We start from the raw sequence: 11562 nt of genomic DNA, 5'->3' as shown, positions 1-11562 counted from the left end.
GTTCAAGATGCTGCGAATCATGCTCTCAAGACCATTCAGCAGAGATCAAATTCCCTTATGCCCTATGAACTCAAAGAAATCGTTCATGCCAATGCTGAGGTTTTTAAACTTCGAGTGTTTAATTGATTTAGATATGCGAAAAAAATTAGTATTTAAATTCAATGTGGATTCGGATAGTGATATTTAAGTCGCTTTCGTTGAACGTCCTACACAGGTGGTGGAAGATTTCGCAAAACTCGAAATGCTTCTCAAGGTGAAGAGAGGAGACAAGGAAGAGAAGTTCAAGGTGGAGGTGCACCATAAGAGTGAAGGAACTTTCCATCTCAACAGCATGGAACCAGATCACTCTTGAAGCTATTGTTACTCGAACTCAAGTGTCAGAGTTAGAAGCGTGTATGTGTCTGATATGAATATGTCCGATTTTCAGGATTATATACCTATATCCTTGTGCCATCAAAGCCTTATCTTACACTGGCAAGAATAATTTTAAACTATGGTTGTCATAAATTCACATGCATGAGAAGAAAGCTTGCAGTGCATCCATACATCTATCACAAACTAGGCAGCCAGGTTTTTGTTCCAACAACAAGGAGGGATCGGAATCACTCTTTTCTGCAATTCAGCAAGCAAACGGGTTCGTCCATTGCTGAACTACGTAAATCCGATTGAAGAAATGGGCAACACAAAGTTATTTGACAATCACAAAACTAAAGTTAATGAGCTAAGTAAAAAAAATGCAATAAGATCATAGTTACACTAAGGTGCCGTCAATTTATCGTTGCATAACGAGCAGGTTCCCAGACTAGCATCTTTCGGCGGTGAGAATCTACCATTTTAAAGTTATGTTAGCGAATGCTATAACAGAAAGTGAACGATGATGGATAAACAAATACAGAGAGAAGAGAAATGCATTTTGAGCCCTTGAGACCTACATAGGATATATTTTGCATATTGCAATAAGATCATAGACTATTTTTGCATTTTCTCGATCTTATCTACCCGGGGTGCTAAACTGATCTTGACTACTAAATTTTTCTAGAGTCCAGCTTCGGTGTTACTCACCCTTCCTCGTCATAATCTTCTTCGTCCTCGTCTAACCTTCCACCAAGCTGAGCGAGTTGAAGAGGATCGATAGCCATCTTGTCCATATCTGAAAGAGACCAACCTGGGTATTCTTCGTGTTTAGCTTCTGTTGTAGGCTCTACCGAAGAAGACTGAGCAGCTGCCGCTGTTGCTGTGAGTGCTGGTGCAGCAGCACCGGCTGACGCTGCAGGTGCAGTAACTTTAGCAGCAGCCGTGGCTGGAGGTGCAGCAACTCTAGCAGCAGTTGCTGAGGCCTTTGTATCCACGTTCTCATCTACCTCAGCATTCAGATCAAAATTCCTAATAGGTTGGTTGGCATCTTCACCAATTGTTTTCTCTTTTACTGGTTCCTTCAACTCGGAACCATCATCTATCGCCATTCCCGGGGTTGAATGACTTTTGTTGTCTTGCTGAAGCGTTGAGCATGGTTCCGGTTCTATTTCACGATGAGCATCTCTTTCCACATGTCGAGCTCCTCTTCCACGACCCCTGCCTCGTCCCCGGCCTCTCCCTCGGCCGCTGGTGCCAGCATGACCCACATCATGCTGCTGAATACATGAAAGAAGGAAGTCAGTTAGCGAAAGTACTTCCATTCACATGCACATAAAAAATGGCATGCTCCAGATAATGACACTTGAATGACAAATTAAAAATGTAATTGTTTAGCATAATTCATTCTATAGAGTTTCGACAAGTTCATCCTATGTTCTATAGGCTCATTGCTTGTATGTCCGTACATATATACACACACATATACTTGAATCGAAGCCATCTTACCATTCTGCTTCTTTTTGATTCTTCATCACTGTCATTGACCTCATCTATAGTAGCTTTTCTGGCAGAATGATACAGAAAAATATCACCAAAATAGTAAACTTTTTACAAATTGAGAAGAAACATGTGGGATCCAGGGCTTCTCCAACCTTCTACGGGAAATGGTTCGATCATCAGTAGCAGTGGCCTCAGAATGGCCATGACCATAATCGGGAACCCGGCTAACAATGTCCCTCAGAAAGTCAAAAACATTGTAGCTCTGTACACAATGTTTTCTGCAATTTAGATAGATGCTTTTGTTAGAACAATGCACAATACATAGAAAACACACAACACTATGGGTAACAAAGAATGAGATCCGAAGACACCTAATATGATACCAAGCTGATCACAACGCTTGTTAGTCTAAAAATGTAGCGTGATCGAGAAAGAATGATAAAATAGATCCCTTTCTCCCCAAAGTGTGATTCATCGTTTATACTAATCTTCATAGAGGATCTATAAGACTTTTGAACCCAAAAGGAGGAAATCCGGACCAAGACCAACATAAAATTAAAATCTTTGCTGTCCTTACAGACCAACAGAGGGTTCGCTTATTTGGGATTAGGAAAAATGTTTGGAAGCTAATGATTTAATGCAAGTAATTACTCAAATTTGATACTTCTGTACGTTCCTTGAATCTTTGGCGGTATTGGATCCATTTCTTGTCCTCAGTCCTATGGTGCTCTGACCCTTTAGTTCTCCTGAAATACGATAACCCTCCAAATACATAGAAAAAACTTTAAAAAAATTGAACATATCCGTGTAGGACACAGACCCACACCTGAAACTCCCAAGTCCAACTAACATTGCCTCAGGCCTCTCTGTCTCCCTCTATGCTCTTTTCCCCTCCTCACCTTTTCATCTTTAAATCATAAAGTGGACGATATTGCACGCTACAAAAAGAATAATGCTAATTATTTACTTACAAATGCAATGAATTCATGGTTTTTGCTCCTCTCTGGAGAGTAATCTCATACGTACGATCACAGAGGTCTTGAAGAAACAATTCCAATGCTTTCGCTGAAAAGTAATAGAAAGAAGCATGAGCAAGTAATATGCATGCATGGATTATTTATTTCAGTCAATCATGAAAGTTATAGCCACTCACAAACTAAAACAGGCACTGCTAATGCAATCTTCCCGACATCTTCATCTGCTTGCATAATCTTTTTAATACGAGCCTGAAAAACAAATATCTTTGGAAGTTTAGTTTCAGCTTTCATCACGGTTGACATCGGTAAATGTTACTATCATTCCAAGAAGATGGGTCATAGCCAAGGATGACAACACAACCCGTGGTCCTCAGGCATATAGGAAACATAGGAAAAACATTTTCTGTGGACTAAACCAACTTTCGAATCATTAAGTCACATGCATATTCACCTGGCAAAAAAAAGCTCGAAGGATGCAACTTTAAACGGAGTTGTGGGACCATAGACTTGTATATCTTAATTATAAGCGAATAACATTATCAACTAATACCGGGATATCCTAATATAAAACAGCAACCCCCAAAATCAGTAAGAAACCTGACAAGGACTATTACATACTGACAGAGAACACCATGAGAAGAAGATAGGATCTTTGACACATCGATGTCCTTATCGCTCATCATGTGAGGGCATAATTTGACATGCATCCTTGTAAGTTGCTGGTTTAATACCGTCAACTGATCAACATAACACAAGTTCCAAGTGCCAAGTGCCAAGTGCGGTGTGAGAAGATTTTGCTTAGTCTAAGCTACGTTATTCAAAACTTAGGCGTGTTTGACATAGGTTTGTTCAATTTTTTTCATGTCTAAGGCAGTTGGAAGGTCGGAGTATGGGGACATGATGATTAACAGGAAACTAAAGTTCCAGAAGTCAGTAAGCTAAACGTTCAGCAGACTAAGAACTACCAAATAATATTTGGGAAATTTAATCTCCATATCTACATAAAACCAACCGATTTTGAAGAACCATAAAAAATTATTAAACCAACATGAGGTTTTCATATAACATCCAAAAACAAAGAATCCTCCCTACAATAGCTCTGGAAAATACAAATCCAACAACATAGTCCGTGAAATTCCAAATAATAAAACCAATTCTAAAATAACTATCCAAAAAACCCTAAATATTGAACAAGGAATCAACTAAAATATGGAAAATTAATGACGACCCAGATCACAAAAACTATAGTGTAAATCGGAATCGCAGCAACAAAAACAACCACAGACTCGAAAAGCAAAGAGAACCCAGATTTCATTTTCCATCGAATCAATAGAAAATTAAATACCCAAATCAAATTAACATCTGATTAGAAAATGAAATTAAACAAATTCAATGAAAAGCAAAAGGAAAATAAGAAAAGATAGAAGCTTACAGCTGGGAAACGGGTATCGAGCTTCTTTCTCATGATTTGGGTGTCAGATTTGGATCATTAAAACATAAAAAATAAAAAACCTAAACGAAATCGAAATATATATATATATTAAAAAAGCTAATTCAGAAGAAAAAACGATGTTGTCCTAAGCATTTGAAATACGAACAATTCAATAAAATCTAAACTCACAAAAATTAACAACATTTCAGATCCGAAGACTGCCTCTTTTTTCCCGTTCTTTTAGTTCTAAAAAAACAAACATAAACAAGAACTCTTTGTTTCCAGGGTAAATCACATCCTTTGTTTGGTTTTCTTCTGATTTGGATCACTTAACTTTTAATTTTATGTTTTGATCACTTATATTACAATGTGCCATATTAAAAAGGTTTAACTTCTTATTTGATCCTAAACTTAATACAAAATATTAATTTAGACCTAAACTTTTGTTTCATTTATTTTTCACTTTCTAAAAAAAAACCTCTAATTGTTTTTCAATCTCTCTTTTAACTCATACGGTTGACATTCACTATCAATGTCACTCCAGCTATTTTATTCGACCAGTGATGACACTAAATCAAAATTTTATTTTCTTTACATTTTTTAAATTAATCTTTTTATTATTAACACTAATTTCCAACTAACATCAAAAAATAACACTAAAAGAAACCAAAAACAACTCTCAAAATAAATTAAAATAAAAAAAAAGATTTACATCAAAGAAGATGATCATCAAATAATGGGGATACCAAAATGCAAATCCAAACAGTTAATTGTAATTTAATCTTTTGTGTGTGTGTTTTTTTTTTAAAAAATATCATGTAGGCTATGGCATATAAATTTATTTGATCTCTCATATAAATTATTTTGAGTACGACCATATAATTTTAATCGCACTCAATACTAAGACATTAGAAAACACTTACGTAGAAATGACGAATCATATATCGGTCATGCATCTCTCGCTATATAATTTATGACATTCTAACAATTTTCTTTATAATATATCCTTATATATTAAACATTTGACTCTATCAAAATATATAATTTCTAACGTTAGAATCAAGGTGACCTTAAATGAAGAAGATCACGTATTATACGAATTATTATGACTTTCATAAAATAACTCAAGAAATATTTTCCTGAAAGACAATTTAACATATTTTCTAATATATATTCGTACCTTAATAGAACCGTGTCCATTGAATTATAAATTTTAAAAAATATTAAAATTATGATTTTTCATTTAATTAACTTAAAAGAAATAAATTAAATCATTATTTTAGTTAGAGAATTTAGCTTCATCCTCGTCTTAAATGACACTAAAACTAAATGTTTTACACAATATTTACTTAATACCTTCCAAAACTGTTCATCAATGAAAATTAATTAATTACCATTTAAATAAGCCATGATTTTTCTATGAAAATAATTAAGATATAAGTTATAGAAAAAATGAAGTTGTTATTCTTATTTTGGTCATAAATCATGTTTTAATCTATATAAGGAAGCTCTATTATATTCAAACAAGTTTACCATAAATTCAAATATCAAATTAGACAAAAAAAAAAAACTTAGGGTCTGTTTGTTTCCCATAATTGGAATTACGGAATTGGTTTTCCCCGAATTCCCGTGTTTGTTTCACGTAATTCGTTTTTCGGAAAATGTTTTTCCGTGTTTGTTTCATGTAATTTGTTTTCCGGAAAATGTTTTCCAGTGTTTGTTTCACGTAATTGGTTTTTCTGAACGTAATTCATTTTCCTAATAACAAAATTTCCTTTTTGTTTTCTGGAAAATGACTTACGGATTCATTTTCCGTAAGTCATTTTCCGAACTTTTCACTTCAAAGAATAAATACTCAAAATAATTTTATTTTATGAATTTAATATTAATAAAATATTTTAATATCATTTTCATCAAAATATTATTTATTAATTTATTAATATTTATAATAATATAATATTATATTTTTAATATTATATAAAATAATCAATTATATTATAATAATATAAGATATTATATTTTTATTTTAATAATATATAATAAAAAAAATTATATATTTAATAATGAATAATATTATTTATATATTTTTAAAAATTAATATTTTTAAAATATAATATAACACTATTACTTTAATAAATAATTTATAATATTTATAATATTTTTATTTCACTAAAATATACAAAAATTAATATTTTTATTAATAAAATTATAAAAATACTATTTAATAATAAATAAATTATTTTTAATAATAAAATTTTTTTATGATAAATAATATTATTTATTGTATTTAATATTTGTAATAAATAATTTTTAAAAAAACTCTTCAACTAGTGGAAAAAATGTTTAAATAACATCTTCCAAACATCATAAAACGTTTTCCAGATGTTTTTTAGAAAAATGTAATTCATTTTACGGAAAACATTTTCCGGAAAACGTTTTCCAGAAATGTAATTCATTTTCCAGAATTCAAATTCCAGTAATTCAAATTTCAGTAATTCAAATTCCAGTAATTCATTTTCTGGAAAACCAATTACAGCCAAACAAACAGACCCTAGATACAAATTGAATCTTGAAATTAATATATATTCAAAACAAACTTATAGAAAAAAATAAGTTATAGAAATTAATATATACACTTCAGATCTGAATTCTATATATATGAAAGCTTTCTCTATTATATTCAAACAAAGTTGACCATAAATGTACTCTATTGTTTTAATACTATAAATAATGTAATAAGATAGAACAAACAAAAGGAAGTTAATTTGGACAACTGGGATTTTTGAACACCTCTAATTACCATATGTTCATTTGAGGTACATGGTCATATGAGCTTCAACTTCATAGAGTTGCCAAATTTAGAGTGGTGCATAGGTGTCCAAATTTGTATTTTTACCGTAACAACTGAATATCATGGATTTGTTTATAGTAGTGCATATGTATGTATATCTATGTATGCATCAATAATTGAAGCACTATAATGAAATTATTCAAATTGACACAACTTGAAAATAGATATCTTGCCATAATTGAAACAGTCTCACTAACTCAAACCCTAATATAAATCAAACAACATCCCTCGTGATTTTTCCCCCACACCAAAATTCATATAGTTTAGTCAACCTGCTAAAGCATCTGAAAATGGTACCCGGCACTGGTGCTTTGCCATGCGAATCAAGGGTCGAGCTCAATCTTGTCACTCCTACGAACCCTATACCTCCTTGGTCGGAAAGACGACCCGGAACGGATGTGGTTTACAATTGCAGCAACTGCAAAAGAGCGTTCTCTACCTCTCAGGCCTTGGGGGCACCAAAATGCACACAAACAAGAACGTGCGTTAGCCAGAAGGGCTCGACGGATCGGACCGAGTGATTTTCTCCGTCCGGTCTTTCCTTATTACCCTTATTCGACCTTTTATTCAAACCCTTTTCTTGGATCTTTGAATCGATCACCCTTTGGGGTTAGAACTGAATCCATGATCCATAAACCATTGTATTCATTGGTGCCATACAGATCAGGCGGATATCGTTTCGGTCGAGGTTACACTAGGACAGCCATGATGAACCATCCTCAGCTCATTCTCGGTGGAAGATTCGGCGTCAATAATGGCGGATTCGCGGTCCCGGTGCCTTCAAGCTCTTCGGGAATCAACGGAATCGGTTCCGTTGTGAGCTTTGCTAACAATTCTCAAGTAGATGGTGCCGTGAATAGGCCGGCAGCAGGAAGTGATGAGAACAAGGATAGTTCCGGAATCGATTTAACCCTTAAGCTTTAATTTATCTTTAGTATTATTGTGCTTTAATAAGTTCATAGTTAAGTTTATTTCATGTTTATTATGATTAATATAACTTCTATGTTTATTTAATTTTGGGTAAACTACATCATGTATCATTGAATTTGATTCTCTCTATTTCCCTTATTGTGCTTTTAGTTTTTTTAATTTACTCACGAAACTCAAATATGATATACTATTTCACCCAAAATTTATGCGGGAACTTGAGTTCCAATTAAAATTAATGTAGTTTATTTTGAAATTAAAATCCATGCGGCAACTCGAATGTTATATATTATTATCGTGCGTAAAATAGCAAAATGTACTTTTAAATAAACTTCTTATTACATTTTATTATTGTATAAATCACTTTTTTAATCGCAATGCAAACACAAATATTCAAATTCGAATATTGAAACCATAAAATAACGATTTTAACACCACGGTACAATCGATTTTAAATTTCCGATACCGAGGGCTTATCGTCGGGAGGAGACAAGAAAGTAGCATCGACGTTCCGATCACTGCAATAAAGGCAAGGGTGTTGATCAATTCCTTGAGCCTCTAAAACCTTCCTAGCCATTATTACAACCTGTTTATTGCTCAATCCGCCGAAGTTGTCTTTGAGTACCATCTGGATGGCATTGCTAAACGCCCCGTAAGCCTTTCCGCCGTTCTCCGTCGACGTCATCGGGTTCATGTCGGCCGACGTCTCGTCTGCTTGGCATCCACTTAGGAGAATCCCCTCGTCGGGCTTCGAGAACTCGAATAGATCGGAATTGATTTGCGGTGCGAGGAATTTAAGGCTGGCATTGGAACCAAAGGATTCTAACAAATGGGTACCGATGTCGGATGAGTTAATCCCTGTTAGTGATGATAGGTGGTGAAGTATGGATTCGAAAGGGATGGTTTTGGGCTTGTAAGAAAGTGATGATGAAGTTGTCCTGTACGTAGATGGTCCGATTTGTTCTTTTTCTTTGTCGATGAGACCGCCACTGTGGCACGAATCCGACAGGATCGTGAAACTTGCTCCTTTGGGCACTCGGTTAACTAATTGTCTGAAGTCCATGCCTGCAATAATCATGCATCATCTAAATTTAAGTACCAAATCGGATAAGTAATTCATAAAGATAAAATTATCTTTAACATTTAATTAAATAATATTTTAATTTTTATCTTTTTAAAATATTTAAAGTTCAATATTTTAATATTTTATCGGGTGAAAACTATTACTTGACGGATGGTCAATATTTATCACTGACTAATCTTATGTTTACACAAATAATAATGTGGCATGTGCTATGTGCATTTAAGTAATGACGTGACATACGTTACATATATGCAATATGTATTATGTGTTTGAATCATGACATGGTACATGTAACGTAATGTAAGTAATGATGTGACATGTATTATGTGTACCTAAGCGATGATGTAACACATATCAAATGTTCAAAGTGACGTAGTATATGTCAAATGTTTAAAGTGATAACATAAAATATATTACATATATAAGTGATGATGTGACACATGTTATATACATCTAAGTGATTAAGCGGAATATATCATGTGCATTCATTACGTCATCAATTTATATGTCATTTTAGTGATAAATATTGATCATTAATTAATTAATAAATTTCATCTAATCTTTAGTAATTTTATTCTAAAATAAAATATTGAAAATAAATATTTTGAAAAAAAAATAATACTAAAAACGAATTAATTTTAGCCATGAAAATAAAATACCCGTGATGAGATTGAAATCAGAGGGCACAATTGCTTCATCTTGTCTGAAAACATGGGCAGGTTTCAAGCTAGGAATCCTTGTTCCATGTCCACTATAATGGAAAAACAACACATCACCGGCTTCGGCCTGGCTCACCATCTTACGCAATGCCGCCTTAATGTTGGCCCCAGTCGGCAAAATCACGGGCGACGATGATCCTTCTCCCGCTGCTGCTGGTGCATCCGTAAGTAGCTTGATATTCATCTGTTCGAACCCGAATCGATTAATCAGTACGTCTCTCATGGCTACCACATCGTTTATGCATCCATGCAACTCGTATTGGGTGTTTGGATAGTTGCAACCCACCAGAACTGCCAATCTCTTGTTAACTTTGGCCATTGATGCTGAGATTTCGAGCACGAATTAGACGATAGCGGACGTAACGGATGTTATCAAATATCGATGGAAGCAAGAATCGGAACTGCGAACTAAGGAGATTGTGCTTGGGATTATATAGTAAATGAAGTTCCATAGCTGACTTGGGAAATCGTTGAAGCAACCTTTTGGCCTTGTTGGATGCCTTTTAAGCGTCGGAAGAATGCTTCAACGATTTAATCTTTGCTAAACAGAGAAATAATTTCAACAAAAGAAAACTTCTAGTTTGGGCACAATGACACATTTAATCCTAAACTTTTACACATATATCAATTTGATCCTAAATCTTTCAAAAAAAAATTCAAATTATTATTATTTTAATGATAATGCTCACTAAAGTAATGAATTGTTAACAATTTTGTCATGACAGGCTGATAGTTCTTGAAATACACACAGACTATTTGTCTTATATGCTATTTTCAATAAAAATTTAAAAAGATAATTATAAAATAATAAAAATGAACATGAAATACACATTGACTATCACACAAGATTTCAACTCAATTGATCAGAATTAACATCTTAATTCAAAATATCGTTAAAATAGTTATTCTACAATTTTGAAAGATTAATGTTTAAATTGTACATAAAAAATAAGGAGTAAATTAATAAAAATTGAGGATTAACCTTATCAAAATGCTTATTTTTTGTTGTAAATGCAAAGCAATGTAATAAAATTCTTCTACTTTCTTGTTTTGAAATTCTTTCCAATTGAACATAGTTTAAATCCCAAACACGAAGATAATAAAATAATAATTCGTAGGGGCTTTCAACAAATATTTCCGATAGCCTTCACGGCGCTACCATCATGAGAATTTCAGGAGATGTTTTTCTCGTCATCTTCCAAGAGAAGAGGCAAAGCCTGGATTACTCCATGAATGATGATCAAACTATTCTTGATAAGTGGCTCTATAAGATAAAAGCATAGGGATGGACCGAAGATGTATTGAAGTGCGGTCGCACTTGTTTAACTGAAATAACTAATATATCTGCTGTTTGATGTTGAGTTAGAATATAGTTGATTTCTAATTGTTTTAACATCATTTTTTTTACATATCAAAGTGTAAATCCAAATCGACATACTTGCTTTTAACATGTAGAATTATATTTATCACACCAAATCTTGAAAGTTTATTCAAACTCTACTCACCTTGTAGAAGAATCTTAATAAGTTTTGAAACGACATCAGTCAAACTTTGATATTTTACTTTTGACATTGATTAGGAGATATATTTATGTTTCTTGAAATTAAATGAGAACCAATATATATACAATTATTTGGTATCCACATTTGTCGACACCGTTTTTCGTCCGGGAGAGAAAAAATCGATATCGACTCGAGGGTTTTCTCTTTGAAATGAAT

At 33.3% G+C, this 11562-nt stretch overlaps 3 protein-coding genes across 6 annotated transcripts; 1 reads left to right on the top strand and 2 right to left on the bottom strand.

Annotated features, from left to right (window-relative positions):
• Nucleotides 1-777: 777 nt before the first annotated feature.
• Nucleotides 778-4545, bottom strand: LOC120119510 (dr1-associated corepressor homolog). 4 transcript variants are annotated; one of them, XM_039139325.1, is made up of 7 exons: nt 4519-4545; nt 4264-4332; nt 3008-3080; nt 2826-2919; nt 2007-2132; nt 1861-1918; nt 778-1631 (listed from the first exon to the last, which is right to left on the bottom strand). In XM_039139325.1, exons 2-7 carry the CDS (start codon nt 4294-4296, stop codon nt 1059-1061), a joined length of 957 nt encoding a protein of 318 aa, XP_038995256.1. In that variant the 5' UTR covers nt 4297-4332; nt 4519-4545; the 3' UTR covers nt 778-1058. The 4 variants fall into 4 exon arrangements, with proteins under 4 accessions (XP_038995256.1, XP_038995254.1, XP_038995257.1 ...); XM_039139323.1 differs by lacking the exon at nt 4519-4545 and having other exon boundaries at nt 4264-4512; XM_039139326.1 differs by lacking the exon at nt 4519-4545 and having other exon boundaries at nt 778-1628; nt 4264-4512.
• Nucleotides 4546-7510: 2965 nt separating this feature from the next.
• LOC120119986 lies at nt 7511-8038 on the top strand. The gene has a single exon (XM_039139761.1). The coding sequence runs from the start codon at nt 7511-7513 to the stop codon at nt 8036-8038; it is 528 nt and encodes a 175-aa protein (XP_038995692.1).
• A 454-nt stretch (nt 8039-8492) lies between these two features.
• LOC120119985 (metacaspase-9-like) lies at nt 8493-10185 on the bottom strand. Its single transcript, XM_039139760.1, has 2 exons — nt 9785-10185; nt 8493-9106 (listed from the first exon to the last, which is right to left on the bottom strand). The coding sequence occupies exons 1-2, from the start codon at nt 10161-10163 to the stop codon at nt 8493-8495; spliced, it is 993 nt and encodes a 330-aa protein (XP_038995691.1). The 5' UTR covers nt 10164-10185.
• Between the last annotated feature and the right edge of the window lie 1377 nt (nt 10186-11562).

This window comes from Hibiscus syriacus, unplaced genomic scaffold (genome assembly GCF_006381635.1).
Source record: "Hibiscus syriacus cultivar Baekdansim isolate YM2019G1 unplaced genomic scaffold, ASM638163v2 tig00110332_pilon, whole genome shotgun sequence".
NCBI classification, from domain to species: Eukaryota; Viridiplantae; Streptophyta; class Magnoliopsida; order Malvales; family Malvaceae; genus Hibiscus; species Hibiscus syriacus.
Note: the sequence above shows the minus strand (reverse complement) of the source record. Positions and strands in the feature narration are given on the sequence as shown.

What these genes read in the sequence shown, in the direction of transcription:
- LOC120119985 (XM_039139760.1), bottom strand. Translation starts at nt 10,163, where the DNA reads ATGGCCAAAGTTAACAAGAGATTGGCAGTTCTGGTGGGTTGCAACTAT. An exon ending in TGATTTCAATCTCATCACGG is followed by an intron (nt 9,107 to 9,784) that starts GTATTTTATTTT and finishes TGATTATTGCAG; the next exon opens with GCATGGACTTCAGACAATTA.
- LOC120119510 (XM_039139325.1), bottom strand. Translation starts at nt 4,296, where the DNA reads ATGAGAAAGAAGCTCGATACCCGTTTCCCAGCT. An exon ending in AGCAGTGCCTGTTTTAGTTT is followed by an intron (nt 2,920 to 3,007) that starts GTGAGTGGCTAT and finishes ATTACTTTTCAG; the next exon opens with CGAAAGCATTGGAATTGTTT. An exon ending in CGAACCATTTCCCGTAGAAG is followed by an intron (nt 1,919 to 2,006) that starts GTTGGAGAAGCC and finishes TCATTCTGCCAG; the next exon opens with AAAAGCTACTATAGATGAGG.
- LOC120119986 (XM_039139761.1), top strand. Translation starts at nt 7,511, where the DNA reads ATGTGGTTTACAATTGCAGCAACTGCAAAAGAGCGTTCTCTACCTCTC.